We start from the raw sequence: 12,965 nt of genomic DNA, 5'->3' as shown, positions 1-12,965 counted from the left end.
GATAGGCAGGCATGATGTCGTGGTAAGAGGAACTGATGTAAATAGGCCTTTAATGGGTAGGGAGGAAAAACATTCTGTAATCCTCTGGTTAAGTCTCAGTATTTTAGTGAGCCTGTGCCTCTGGACTATGAATGTCACTGGGTTTCTCAGGTTTTTTTCTCCTTTCAAATGGGACAAAATGGCTAAAGTGGGCTGGAGTTGATTATTTCCATTCTCCCACTGGAAGGCTAGAGTGTGTGTGTGTGTGTGTGTGTGTGTGTGTGTTCATCCCCGGCAGAAAGCTTAAGGCTACTTTTCTGCATATTTACTGTGGCAGTCTAGTTGGATTCCTGGAAGTAAATTTCACCATATTGTGGGAGTCCTCCTATGACTGGGCCCCCTGGACTTCTTAACTTTCAGAATTGACCACATCAAGCCTCCTGCAATTTGCCGGTTACAGTTCAGATTTTCTTACCCATGTACTGGCTCCTTGGTGGTTTCTGCTTGTGAGTCTCTACTTGAGATCCTTTGTATTTGCCTATCTCTTTTGTCTTGGGGGCAGTTGTTTGCCCTGTGTCTTCTCTTGTGAATCAAAGCAGCCTTGGTGATTTTCCAGTCTGTTCAACTTTTTACTTGTGAAAGTGGAATAGAAAGACTTGCAAACTCTTAACATGTGGCACCAGAAACCACCAATCCCTGTCTTTTAATTGGTGAATCTTACTTGGCTAGCCCCTCTTTGTTAACTGCTAAAGCTGTTTTCCTTATACAGATCTCATACTTGTATAACACTGACTTTTTTTTTTTAGCTTTAATCTTTTTGACGTGAACAGTCTGTGATGTCAGCTGCAGTTACTGAATATCACTGATTTGAATTGGTGTTTCTTTGATTATTTTTTGCTTACTCATTGTTCAAATATCTTATTTCTTAGCCATATTTAAAAATTCTGTATACTTGTGTTTCTAATACATCCTATTTCCTTTCTCTAATCGTCTTTAAAAGGGAAGTTTTGTGGATTTTAAACTTTGAATTCTTGAATGTCTGAAAATATCTTTAGCTTTATTCCCCACATGAATGCTGATGTTTTTGGTATATAATTCTGTGTTTCATATAATTTTCAAAACTTCAAAGCTACATCTTCATTGTCTCCTCCCCATCTCCATTGCCTTTTAACATCAAGTACTGCAGATATCAGTGTGTTATCTGTTCTTTTATAGGCAATATCGTTTTTTTCCCTTTTAGGTTAAAAATTGAGAAGCAAAGATCTGTAGCCTTATGTTTTCTATTTTATTTTTGTTTTCTTGAGAATAACAAGAATAATCCTTTTAGAATTAGTTTAAATTTGAGTATAGTTAAAATCAAGAGTTTATTGTATTTTAAAAAATTGAACAAACTCCTATGCTTCCCCCAGATCTTAATTTTAGTAAAGGTAAAGGTCCTTTAGAGGTAAACAGTCTTCCCTCCTGTTTCCATTCTACAGTGTTTTTAAATATTTTTATCAGTGAGTAATGTCCAACTTCTTAAGGTGGCATATTCTCCTACCCGATTTTTGGCTACTCCCAAATTTATATATTTTGAATTGGATTATGACTTCCTGAATAATTTGTGTATCGTCTTCTCAATGGAACAGTTAAAAATAAAGCTCTTCCAAGCATTTTGAATATGTAGTTCAAGTGATGAATTATATACAGTACCTTTTTTAATACATATGATTTTTATTAGTGTTTCAAAAGTTATAATTGCTTTTTACTTAAGTGTTAGTTGCAAATTTTATATAATAACCTTGGTGTTTTACACTACTTCATATCTTCAGCTATTCTTTTTATTTAGTGAATTTTTTTTTTTCCGACTTAGTCCGAGTGTGGACAGTAATGACCTCACGTTTCCGATTGCCTGCTGGCAGAACCTACAATGTACGAGCATCAGAGTTGGCCCGAGACAGACAGCATACTGAGGTGGTTTGCAACATCCTTCTTCTGGATAACACTGTACAAGCTTTCAAAGTTAATGTAAGTATTTTAGTTCTTTTTTCTTCTAATAATTTCTGGTTATAGATCTGAGTTTAGATGGTATTTTAAAACTAAAACTTTAATTGTAGTACAGTTTGAAAGCCTTATTCAGTGAAGAAAGTCTGTTTAGTATGGCTTTGTAAGCTTCTAGTATAAGTTCTGATTTAAACTGGGTCTTTCAAGAAGTTGACAGACAACAGTGCATTCTGATTAGTGGAGCAGATCAATAGTATATGGGAGGTTTTTTATAAATGTGCTTGCAAGGTGTTCTCCTAAATAATTTATACATCTTGTTTATAATCTTCCTTGTATTTTCTGTGAATAAAACTTGCTAAACAAAGATAAAGGACAGTCCAGATCTTAACCTGAGTCTTCTCTGAAATATTTGCTTAACAAATATTTGTTCATCCTATTTGTATCTGTCTTCATTTGCTTAACATTGTGACTCAATCCCAGGGTTCTGGCATTGAGCCTTGCGTGGGGCTCTCTCTCCCATGTGGCATGCTAACAGTTGTTGGTTCATTTTCATTGCTGTATAGTGCTCTAGTGTATGAGTATACCACAGTTTATTTACTCATTTTTTTGGTCACCATTTTCTTGTCCAGTTTACTGTTGGTGTATATTTGGATTTTTTTCTGCTTTGGGCCCTTGTCAGTAACATTACTGCGAACATTCTTGTGTCTGTCTCATTATATACAAGAGTGTGTTCCTTTTTTTTTATTTAAAAAATTTCCAACCTGCAAAAGAGTTGGGAGAATAGAACAATAAATACCCACAGGGGCTCCTGGGTGGCTCAGTCTGCTGAGTGTCTGCCTTCACATGAGTCAGAAGTTCTGGGATCAAGCCCTGTGCCAGTCTCCCTGCTCAGTGGGGAACCTTCTTCTCCCTCTTCTTCCACTCAAATAAATAAATAAAATCTTTAAAAAAAATGAATACCAACATCTTTTAGCTAGACTATTCTGTTGTTAACATTTTGCACATTTGCTTTATTTTCCTTTTTCTGTGTGTTTTCTTCTGAAAGTTTAGTACTTCAGCAGCTTAGGAATCTCATAAATTACCACAGAACTACTGTCACCCTCAAAAATCAAACATTATGGGACACCTGGGTGGCTCAGTCGTTGAATGTCTGCCTTTGGCTCGGGTCGTGGTCCCAGGGTCCTGTGATGGAGCCCCATATTGGGCTCTCTGCTCAGTGGAAGGTCTGCTTCTCCCTCTTTCACACCCCCCTGTTTGTTTCCCCTCTCTCCCTGTGTCTCTCTGTGTCAAATAAATGAATAAAATATTAAAAAAAATCAAACATTATAAAAATAATAGTAGCTGGTATATAGTCCATGTTCAAACTGGATTCCTCATTTCTCATTTTTGTATCTCCAAAATAACACTTTCCATCTGTTTCCTGCTGTGTTACCTGGCTAGTGATATAAAATACTAATCTGCTGATATCTTGCCATTTATAGCAGCCTGGATGGATATGGGCTTATATCTAGTGAAATAAGTTAGAGAGAAAGAAATACTGTCTGATTTTACTCCTGAATGGAAGCTGAAAAAGCTGACCTCTTAGAAACAGGGAGTAAAATGTTTCCAGGGGTTGGGATGTAGGGGAAATGGAGATGTTGGTAATAAGTGGTACAAACTTCCAGTACAGCATAGTGACTGTAGTCAGTAGTACTGTACTGTATACTTGAAAATTGCTAAGGGAATAAATCTTAAATGTTTTCAGAACACACAGTAAAAGGTAGTATGTGAGGTGATAAAGGTACTAACTTTATCATGGTAATTGTTTCACAGTGTGTGTGTGTGTATCAGATCATCTTGTCCTATCTTAAACTTACACAATGTCATATCTCAATTATATGTCCGTAAAGTTGGGAAAAATAAAATATTAATCTTATTTCCTTACCAGTTTCTTAAGCTTAAATTTTTCTGTATTACCATATAACATGGTTGTGAATTTATCTTTTTTTACTGAAACTTCAGGCCATTTCACACTGGAAAAGGGACTGCAGAGCAGTACGTTTAAGGATATTATCTAACTTACTCAACTAATGTGTTTTTCCAAATGTTAAGCTTTAATTTTTTTTGTATTCTGTCATCTGTTGATAGATAAGTGGTATAGGTTGCCAACAAGGGATAATATTCAATGAAGGAAGTTCTTCATAAAAAGTTTTTATTAATGGAAACTTATGTTTTAGGAATTGATACAAGAAAAGAAGTCCCTGGGCACCAGGGTGGCTCAGTGGGTTAAAGGCTTTGCCTTCGGCTCAGGTCATGATCCCAGGGTTCTGGGATTGAGCCTTGCGTGGGGCTCTCTGCTCGGCAGGAGCCTGCTTCCTCCTCTCTCTCTGCCTGCCTCTCTGCCTACTTGTGATCTCTGTCAAATAAATAAATAAATAAAATCTTAAAAAAAAAAAAGAAAATGAGTCCCTTTTCCTGTTACTGATTCACTAAAATTCTTTTGGGAGGTTTTAAATAATAATTCTTAATATTAATGTTTATTTTACATTTTAACTTACAGTTTTATATTTGTTTCAAAATATTGCAGGTGGATTTACTGTGTTTCCCATCTAGCAAAATATTTTCTTTTGGGCACTTTGGTTAATAATGGAATGTTGTATTTTTCAATATAGTAAACAGTGTACTAATTGCTCTTTTAGAGAAATATATATTTAATATATTTATAGGTTTTTATTATATATATTTAAATATCAGCTCTAATATAATTGAGTGCATTACTACTAGAATGATAAATATAGTATGGTACTGAAACTTTTCTACCATTACGTCAGGTTATCAACAGTTTAAGAGGAACAATGTGAGAAATTGACTCTTGGATATGTAGTATATTTATTCCTCTGTGTATTCGGACCCAAGTCATTCAAAATGTCCGAGTTGCTTTGTACTTTTGTGTAGATGCTGCATATTTTAATCTATGTGAATTGCTCTTTAGTTATGCTGTGTACATTAAGAGGGAAGTTCAAATCTCTGGTATTTGATCTCTGTGTCCATCAAGTACCATTAAGTCTCAGAAATAGACACTGTGGGCAGCTGCTAGTTTCACCAGCATCTCTCTATTCACTGGGAAGGAGAACTGCTCAGCTTCCTTTAGAGATTAACCAAGCAATAATTTGTAACATCTTAGCTTTTGGAGTCATTCCCTTCCCTGCAGGATTTCTGTACCACAAATAAAATGTTCATTGTTGCCAAAGTGTGTTTTTTTTCCATCTGGTATTCATCTCATCAAAACCTTTTCTGTATCCCCCCCCCCCATGATGTAATGAAGGAGTTGATATAACTTCATTAGTTCCTTTTTTCTTTCTCTTGCATATACAGGATTGAGATAAGCCTGTTAGCATTGCTTCAGTTTGAAGTTCCATTTTCACTGTGGTTTTGGCACAATCATTTATTTTACTGTAGCCAGCCTGTGGGGTATGTTTTCTCTCCCATGTCCTTGAATTCATTGTCAGTCACAAAGTATTTAATGGAAACATTAAATGCTTTAAAATATGTAGTACTCTCCGCGTGTGGGTCCTCAGCTAGAAGCCTGAAAGACTGGAGGCTAGCATCATTTGAAGGTTTATTCACTCATATGACTATTATCTGAGACCTTAGCTGAGGCTTAAACACCTTATATATGATCTATCTGTGTGCCCTGGGGTTCTTCATAGCACAGTGGCTGTATTCCAAAGGTGAGCATCCATAGAGAGAGTGGGAGCCAGGTTGTAGCCATATTGCCGTTTGTGATCTGGCTTTGGAAGTCACATAATATCACTTCCACCATATTCTATTTGTCAGTTCTATCACAAGGTCACGCTCAGGATCAATGGAAGGGAAATTTATTCAGTGTATAGTTCTAAGGTGCTTCATAGATAGCACTGTTCGAAGACAGAGAACAAAGCTTTTGCATTCAGGGATTTTCTTTTCTTTTTTCTTTTTCTTTCCTTTCCTTTCCTTTTTTTTTTTTTTTTTGGCTTTTATTTTTACCCACATTGCGTTTTCCCTCAGTTTACTTTTTGACTCTTTTAAAAATTTTTAAAGAGGGTGGCTGGGTGGTTCAGTGGGTTAAGCCGCTGCTTTCGGCTCAGGTCATGATCTCAGGGTCCTGGGATCGAGTCCCGCATGGGGCTCTCTGCTCAGCGGGGAACTTGCTTCCTCCTCTCTCTCTGCCTGCCTCTCTGCCTACTTGTGATCTCTCTGTCAAATAAATAAATAAAATCTTAAAAAAATATTTTTTATGTTAAGGGGCTCCATACCCAACATGGGGCTTGAACCCATGACCCTGAGATCAAGAGTCACATGGTCTACTAATTGATCTTACCAGTGACTCCTCCCTCAGTTTATTTTTTGGAAATAAAATTACCTTTAAAGTACTAAAGCTGTTCTCTAAAGTGTTTTCTTTGTTATCAGTCTTTATGTACTTAAGAATAACTGGTAATTAATGATACCAGTACCTCAGTTGTTGATGAAAGATACCATAAATCATAGATTTTGTTTTCTCTTAAACTAAGGTGAAATTCAATTAATACATATTTTAGTTATGTGATAATTTGGGTTGATGAATATTTAGTTGACTGATCCTTATACTTTTTTTGTCTGTTAAATAATATGTTAAACAATTTAGTAGTGTAAATCAAGCTATAAAGGTAGGGTTAGCAGGTGAATGTGGATTAAGATGGTAAACTAAAGGAGTAGAGCGTGAGTAAGGTGGTAGAGTCAGAGAGAGGAGGAGAGAGAATCCCAAGCAGGCTTCATGTCCAGGGCAGAGCCCAGCACAGGCCTGATGTTATGACCCCAAGATGAGCCACCCAGGTTCCTTGAGAGAGTATCTTAAGCAGCCTCCACACCCAGCACAGGATCTGATGACCCTGAGATCATGACCTGAGCTGAAATGAGAATGCCCAACCGACTGAGCCACCCAGGTGCCCTGACTTATTTATAATCACTCTCTAGTCCTATATCTGTAAAAAAGGATAGAATTTTAAGGATATTTTTTCCCCTGATTATTGTTCCATTGACTTTACATATTGTATATGTGAAAAAATAAGTTTAGAGTCATTAGGTTACTTGCCAAAGCAATTGCAGAGCCAGGAGTGAGTGTGTGTGTGTGTGTGTGTGTGTGTGAGAGAGAGAGAGAGAGAAGGTCTGTTAGCACCTCTTGTCAACATTTTAACTATTATTTTATTAAATGTCATTTTCTAGCCCTATTTAAATTTGATGTTAGTTCTTTTAAAATACTGTCATTTATGTGTCACTCAGATTCCCTCAGAAGTGTTTTGTTTTACATATATTCATTTATTCATGTATACAATTTAAGATGTTTTTCTTTTTTAAAGATTTTATTTATTTATCAGAGAGAGAGCGTGCACACAAGCAGGCAGAGTGGCAGGCAGAGGCGTAGAGAGAAGCAGGCTCCCTGCTGAGCAAGAAGCGGATATGGGGCTCAGTCCCAGCACCCTGGGATCATGACCTGAGCCAAAGGTAGCAGCTTAACCGACTGAGCTACCCAAGGGTCCCTATAATTTAGATTTTTTTAAAGATTTATTTGTTTTTGAGAGAGATAGCACACAAGCAAGGCGGGGCAGAGGGAGAGTGGAGAGTGGATCTCAAATAGACTCCATGCTGAACCTGACTTGGGCTCAATCTCATGACTGACCTGAGATCATGGCCCCAGTTGCAACCAAGAGTTGGAGGCTTAACCAACTGTACCACTTGGAACCCCAAGATTTTTTTTTAATTTATTTATTTTGAGGGAGAGAGAGTGAGTGAGTGGGGAGAGGGGCAGAGGAAGAGAATCTTTCAAGCTGACTCCCTGCTAAGCACAGAGCCCAATGCAGGGCTTGATTCCATGACCCATGAGTTCGTGACCTCAGCCAAAACTTCGTGACCTCAGCCAAAACCAACGGTTGGGCACTCAACTGACTGAGCCACTCAGGCGTCCCTCATACATACAATTCTATTTATTTATTTATTTATTTATTTATTTATTTAAAGATTTGATTAATTAATTGATTAATTAATTAAATTGACAGCAAGAGAGAGGGAACAGGAGCAAGGGGATTGGGAGAGGGAGAAGTAGGCTTCCTGGCAAGCAGGAAGCCCAATGCAGGGCTCTATCCCAGGGCTCCGGGGTCATGACCATAGCCGAAGGCATATGCTTAACAACTGAGACACCCAGTTGCCCTTCATGTATATAATTTAAAAAACCAAATAGTTTTAAGAATGTTATAGCAAAATTAGCAGATTCTTGCCTTAGAATAAATCACTTTCAGCACATTTAGTTTTTCTCTCATATTTATTACTCAGGTCGTAAGAAATGTCCTTATATTATTTCTGTTTTTTCCTGACTTTTTTGTTCATATTCTGTACTGACTTTGAAGGATGAGACTTTAGATCTCTTATACTTCTGGGGCACCTGGGTGGCTCAGTGGGTTAAGCCTCTGCTTTCAGCTCAGGTCATGGTCTCAGGGTCCTGGGATCGAGCCCTGCATCGGGCTCTCTGCTCAGCAGGGAGCCTGCTTCCCTCTCTCTCTCTGCCTACTTGTGCTCTCTGTCTGTCAAATCAATAAATAAATCTTAAAAAAAAAATCTCATATTTCTTTTCCCTGCTCCATACACAGATACTTCCTCCAAACAAAATAATCATGTAATAATATTTGGTTAGTTCAATATTTCTTTTCCCCAGAGAGGAATCCTCTGATCATCTGCCTCGAGTTGTAGCCTTGCTTTGTCTTCCTGGAACTGAGTGAGAGAAAGGGACTGGAGAGCTCTCAGCTGAGTATGTACACTTGCACTTACATAGATTTCCCTGTTTTCAGCTCAGTAAACATGAATCAGCAGCTGTCCCTGAGTCTAGAGCCTTACTGGGTTATTTTCTTTAAATTTCTGGTTCTTACAGTGATGGGTAGTTCCAAGAAGGGTGTGAGAGATGGTCATGGAGGAGACTGTTACTTATACAGACTCACTTTGATTACTGCCTTTACTGTTACTTTAGTGTGTCTTAAGCAAACATTGTGTCCAGTCTCCCTTGTTTAACCTTGATACGGCTCAGATTGATTTTCGACAGTGTCTACCCTGAAGGAGAATTTACTGTTTACCAAGAATTTTTTTTTTAAAAGTAAAATCGCATGTTAAAATGCAGCTGGTCATCTTGAGTGCAAAAATATGTGATAATTTGCCAGTTACCATAGTGTTTGAAAATGCAAACGTTGTAGTATGTCATTGATCTTTAAAGATTTTGTTAAAAAATATTTTTCCCTAAATTATATTATATTAAGCACTAGGAAACTCTTTATTAATCAGGTTTATAATTATGCACAATTAAGATTATCTTATTTCTTGTTTTTTTTCCCCTTAATCCCACTATGTTTCATGAGGTGTATATATATGGTTCTTAGGTCTTGTAGCACATTTGTCATATATAAGTTTGTTACTGATAATGACATTTACTTCTGCTGAGAGATTTCCTGGACAGTTATCCAGTAATGAATTTGTAAGTCTTTAGTGTGAAGACTTACTAGCTTAGTGATTATACACAAGTTGCTCTACTTGTTACTTGTTGCTTGTAACTATACATTAGTTGCTCTAATAAAAATAAAGATTTTATTATTTGACAGAGAGAGAGAGAGAGAGAGAGAGAGAGAGAAAGACAACGAGAGCAGGAATGCTAGCAGGGGTAGTGGGAGAGGGAAAGGAAGATGTGTGGCTCCATCCCAGGACCCTGGGATCATGACCTGAGGCAGGTGCTTAAGGCGCCCCTGACTCCTACATTTAAAATGGTTGATTCTTCTCTTCTGTTGCTTGTGATTTAATAGACTTAATCTGTTCTGTAGTTCCAGATGTTTTCTTAGAAGAATATTATAATTAAAATTCCATAAAAGAGCAGTATGCTAATTGCTTTATATGTATATTTTCACCTATGTACTGTTTCCAACACCTAGTGTATTTCCTGGCAGTGTTGATTAAAAATACATATACACAGAAATTATAAAAATGCCAGTTTATTCTTAAAAAGTAAAGAAGAAAATAATTGTTAAGTTTATAGTTTTGAGAATTAGGTATTTATTATCTTGGCAGATGTACAGTAAATTGTGGGTTGTTCATATACCCATTTAATGATGGTAATTACTGAGTGCCCAGTAAAATGGGAAAAAGTAATTGTGAAAGTAGCTGTAAACTAGTTTTGGGGATTCTGTGTAGAAAGTAACTGCAGATCAGTCTCCCTATGCCCTGGAAGGTATATACAGATTTTTTTTTTTTGTTATAATATACATGCTATATATTGTACAGTGCATAGATCTTCAGTATAAAACTCAGTGAATATTTGCATATGTATACATCTGTGGAGGTACTATAAGATGCTCTCACCAAAAAAAAAAAAAAAAGATTCTCTTGTGCCCTTCTAAGTATTTCCTACTCTATTTTATTTCCTCTCTTAGCTTTTTTGGGGTAACCTCTTAATATCTGACAGTTAGTGTTTACCATGGAAATTACAAAATGTGTCTTTACTTATCAGTCTACCTTTAATACTTGTAACATGTTCACCCGCCCAATACAAAAAGCTTAAAAACAGTTAAATACGTTTACCTGCCTCCTACTTTTTTGCCATTATTATGTATTTTAACATCCTCTCATATGTTATAAACCCTGTAAGACATTGTTATTATTGCTTTAAACAATCAGTAATCTGTATATTTGCCTTTATATCTGTACTCTGCACTTATGCATTTCTTATATATCCATGCTTCCATCTAGAATCATCGTCCTTCATCCTAAAGAACTACTTTTATTACTTTTTAAAGAAGGTTTGTTTATGATAGATTCTTTCAACTTTTTGTCTTTTGTTATTCCTCATGTTCTGGGGGATATTTTTGCGGACAATAGAATTTTGTGTTGATAGGTTTTTCCTTCGGTAGTTTAATGATGCCACTTCATTAGCTTTCATATTTCTCTTGAGAAGTCATCTTTCACTTTTACTGTATTCACCTGAAGGACAGGAGAGAGGTCCTTTCCTTCTTTGTTTTTAAGATTTTTCTCTTTCTTTGATTTTTAGTCAGTTGTCTGTAATATAGGTATATGTGGTTTTTTATGTGTGTGTTGTTCCTGCTTAGTATTTACTGATGTTCTTGAATCTGTAGGTTGATGTCTATAACATTTGAAAAGTTCTCATCTTTCACTGATTCAGTTATTGCTTCTGATCCATTTTCTCTTCTTTCCTTCTATACTTCAGTTACATATATATTAGATTGTTTGACTACATATCACATCTAACATATGTTCTACTTATAATTTTTTTCTGTCTTTTGAGTGACTGTTAATCTGTCTTTGCATGTGCTGATTCTGTGGGGTTTTTTCATGGTGCTTATTCTGCTTTTAAACCTATTCAAGGAGTTCCTCTATTTCACATGTTTTGCAGTTCTAGAATATCTCTGTGATCATTTTCATAGATTCTAATTCTCTAGTGAAATGTATCCTGTTTTAATCTATTTTCTGTTTTTTAATTCTGTTGTCTTTATATGTTGTCATTTATTTTTAAAGTGCTTACATAAGACCAATATATAGATCATTCCTAAGTCTTCTTTTGATTGTTTTGTTTCTTGATTATCAAACAGTTTTCCTGCTTCACATATCTACTAATTTTGCATTGTATGATGGATACTGTGAGTATAATGTGGAGTAGTGGACAGCAGATTGGCCCACGGGCCAAATCCAGCCTGGTGGCCGTTGTGTGGCCCAGGAGCTAAGAATGGTTTTTACTTTTTTAAAGGTCTTGTTCTTGTTTTAAGAGAATGTGCAGTGGAGACTGTGACCCTCAAAACCTAAAAATACTTACTTCCTGGCTGTTTACTCGAAAGGTTTGCTGACCCCTATTATAGAAGCTTTGGGTTGTTATCTTCCTTTAAGTAAAATTGCATTTTATTTGGGCGGGCAGTTAAATTGCCAGTGTATCACTTTGATCCTGTGAAGTTCAGTTTTAGGCTTTGTTAAGGAATGTCTGTTTCAATTTTGTTTTTATTCTAAGGCTTGGATTATCTAGGGTCTCACCTAAACACCTGTGGCATTCATCAAGGTCTCTCTCCTCTGATTAGTCTATACTTCATTTATTCAGAACTGTGCAAGCTCTGAACTCTTTGTTTAGCTAAAAGCCTCCCATAGGAGGCTTTTAGGCTCCTAGGCTTCTAGGAGTCACCCTGTTTAACAAAATACTGTTAAGTATTTTAACCCACACTGTTCATCTCTGCCTAGGAGGCAGATGAGAACCCAGAAGGGATTTTTTTTTTTTAAAGATTTATTTATTTATTTGCAAGAGAGGGAGAGAGAAACTAAGCAGACCCCATTTCAGAGCAGAGCCCAACATGGGGCTCCATCTCACAACCCTGAGATCATGTCCTGAGCTGAAACCAGGAGTCTGACACTTAACTGATTGTACCACTGAGGTCCTGTGTGTCCCCCCACCAGAGGGAAATTTTTATATAGTTTTGTAACTTTTTCTTTTTGGCTCTTTTCTAATAATCTGCCCCCCCAACTCCCCCATTCAGCTACCTTAGCAGCCCCGAACATTAATTGTAGTCTTCGCTTCCAACAGGACTGCCACACTGCTTGGGCTCTGTTTCTCTACACCATGATTTGGAAAATGCCCTTAAGGAGAAAGCCAGTGTGAATATGGGATTTGATTTATCTGGTTTTCTTCTATCAAGGATCACAGTGCTGTGTTGGTTATTTTCTAAGGCCTACAAATGGGCTTTTTTGTTTGTTTGTTTGTTTGTTTGTTGGTATATTTGGTCTAGCTTTTACAGATGTTTATAGCAGAATGGTATCCCAACATTAGGTATTCCATCATGACAAGAACTGAAAATCCTGATTGTTTTAAAATGTGAGAATATAGCCCATTATATAATAGTGGATTTTGATTTGAAATATTTAACATGTTGCGGGCTGTGTTTTTTTGTCCAATATTCAGTTGAGCCAAATAGAAAAACTCAGGT

At 36.7% G+C, this 12,965-nt stretch overlaps 1 protein-coding gene across 4 annotated transcripts in view; it reads left to right on the top strand.

Moving 5' to 3' along the window:
* The window catches only part of PTPN4 (protein tyrosine phosphatase non-receptor type 4), a 220,278-nt gene that overhangs the window by 40,837 nt on the left and 166,476 nt on the right, over positions 1-12,965 (top strand). For 3 of the 4 annotated variants that reach the window (XM_082689825.1, XM_082689824.1, XM_082689826.1), the window contains exon 2: positions 1,832-1,986. In XM_082689825.1, coding sequence (XP_082545951.1) covers positions 1,849-1,986 — 138 coding nt within the window. In that variant the 5' untranslated portion in view covers positions 1,832-1,848. Of the gene's footprint in view, positions 1-1,831; positions 1,987-12,965 lie in introns of those variants that run through there. The other variant, XM_082689827.1, reaches the window with a different exon arrangement.

Source organism: Mustela nivalis (assembly GCF_964662115.1).
Source record: "Mustela nivalis genome assembly, chromosome: 11".
NCBI classification, from domain to species: Eukaryota; Metazoa; Chordata; class Mammalia; order Carnivora; family Mustelidae; genus Mustela; species Mustela nivalis.
Note: the sequence above shows the minus strand (reverse complement) of the source record. Positions and strands in the feature narration are given on the sequence as shown.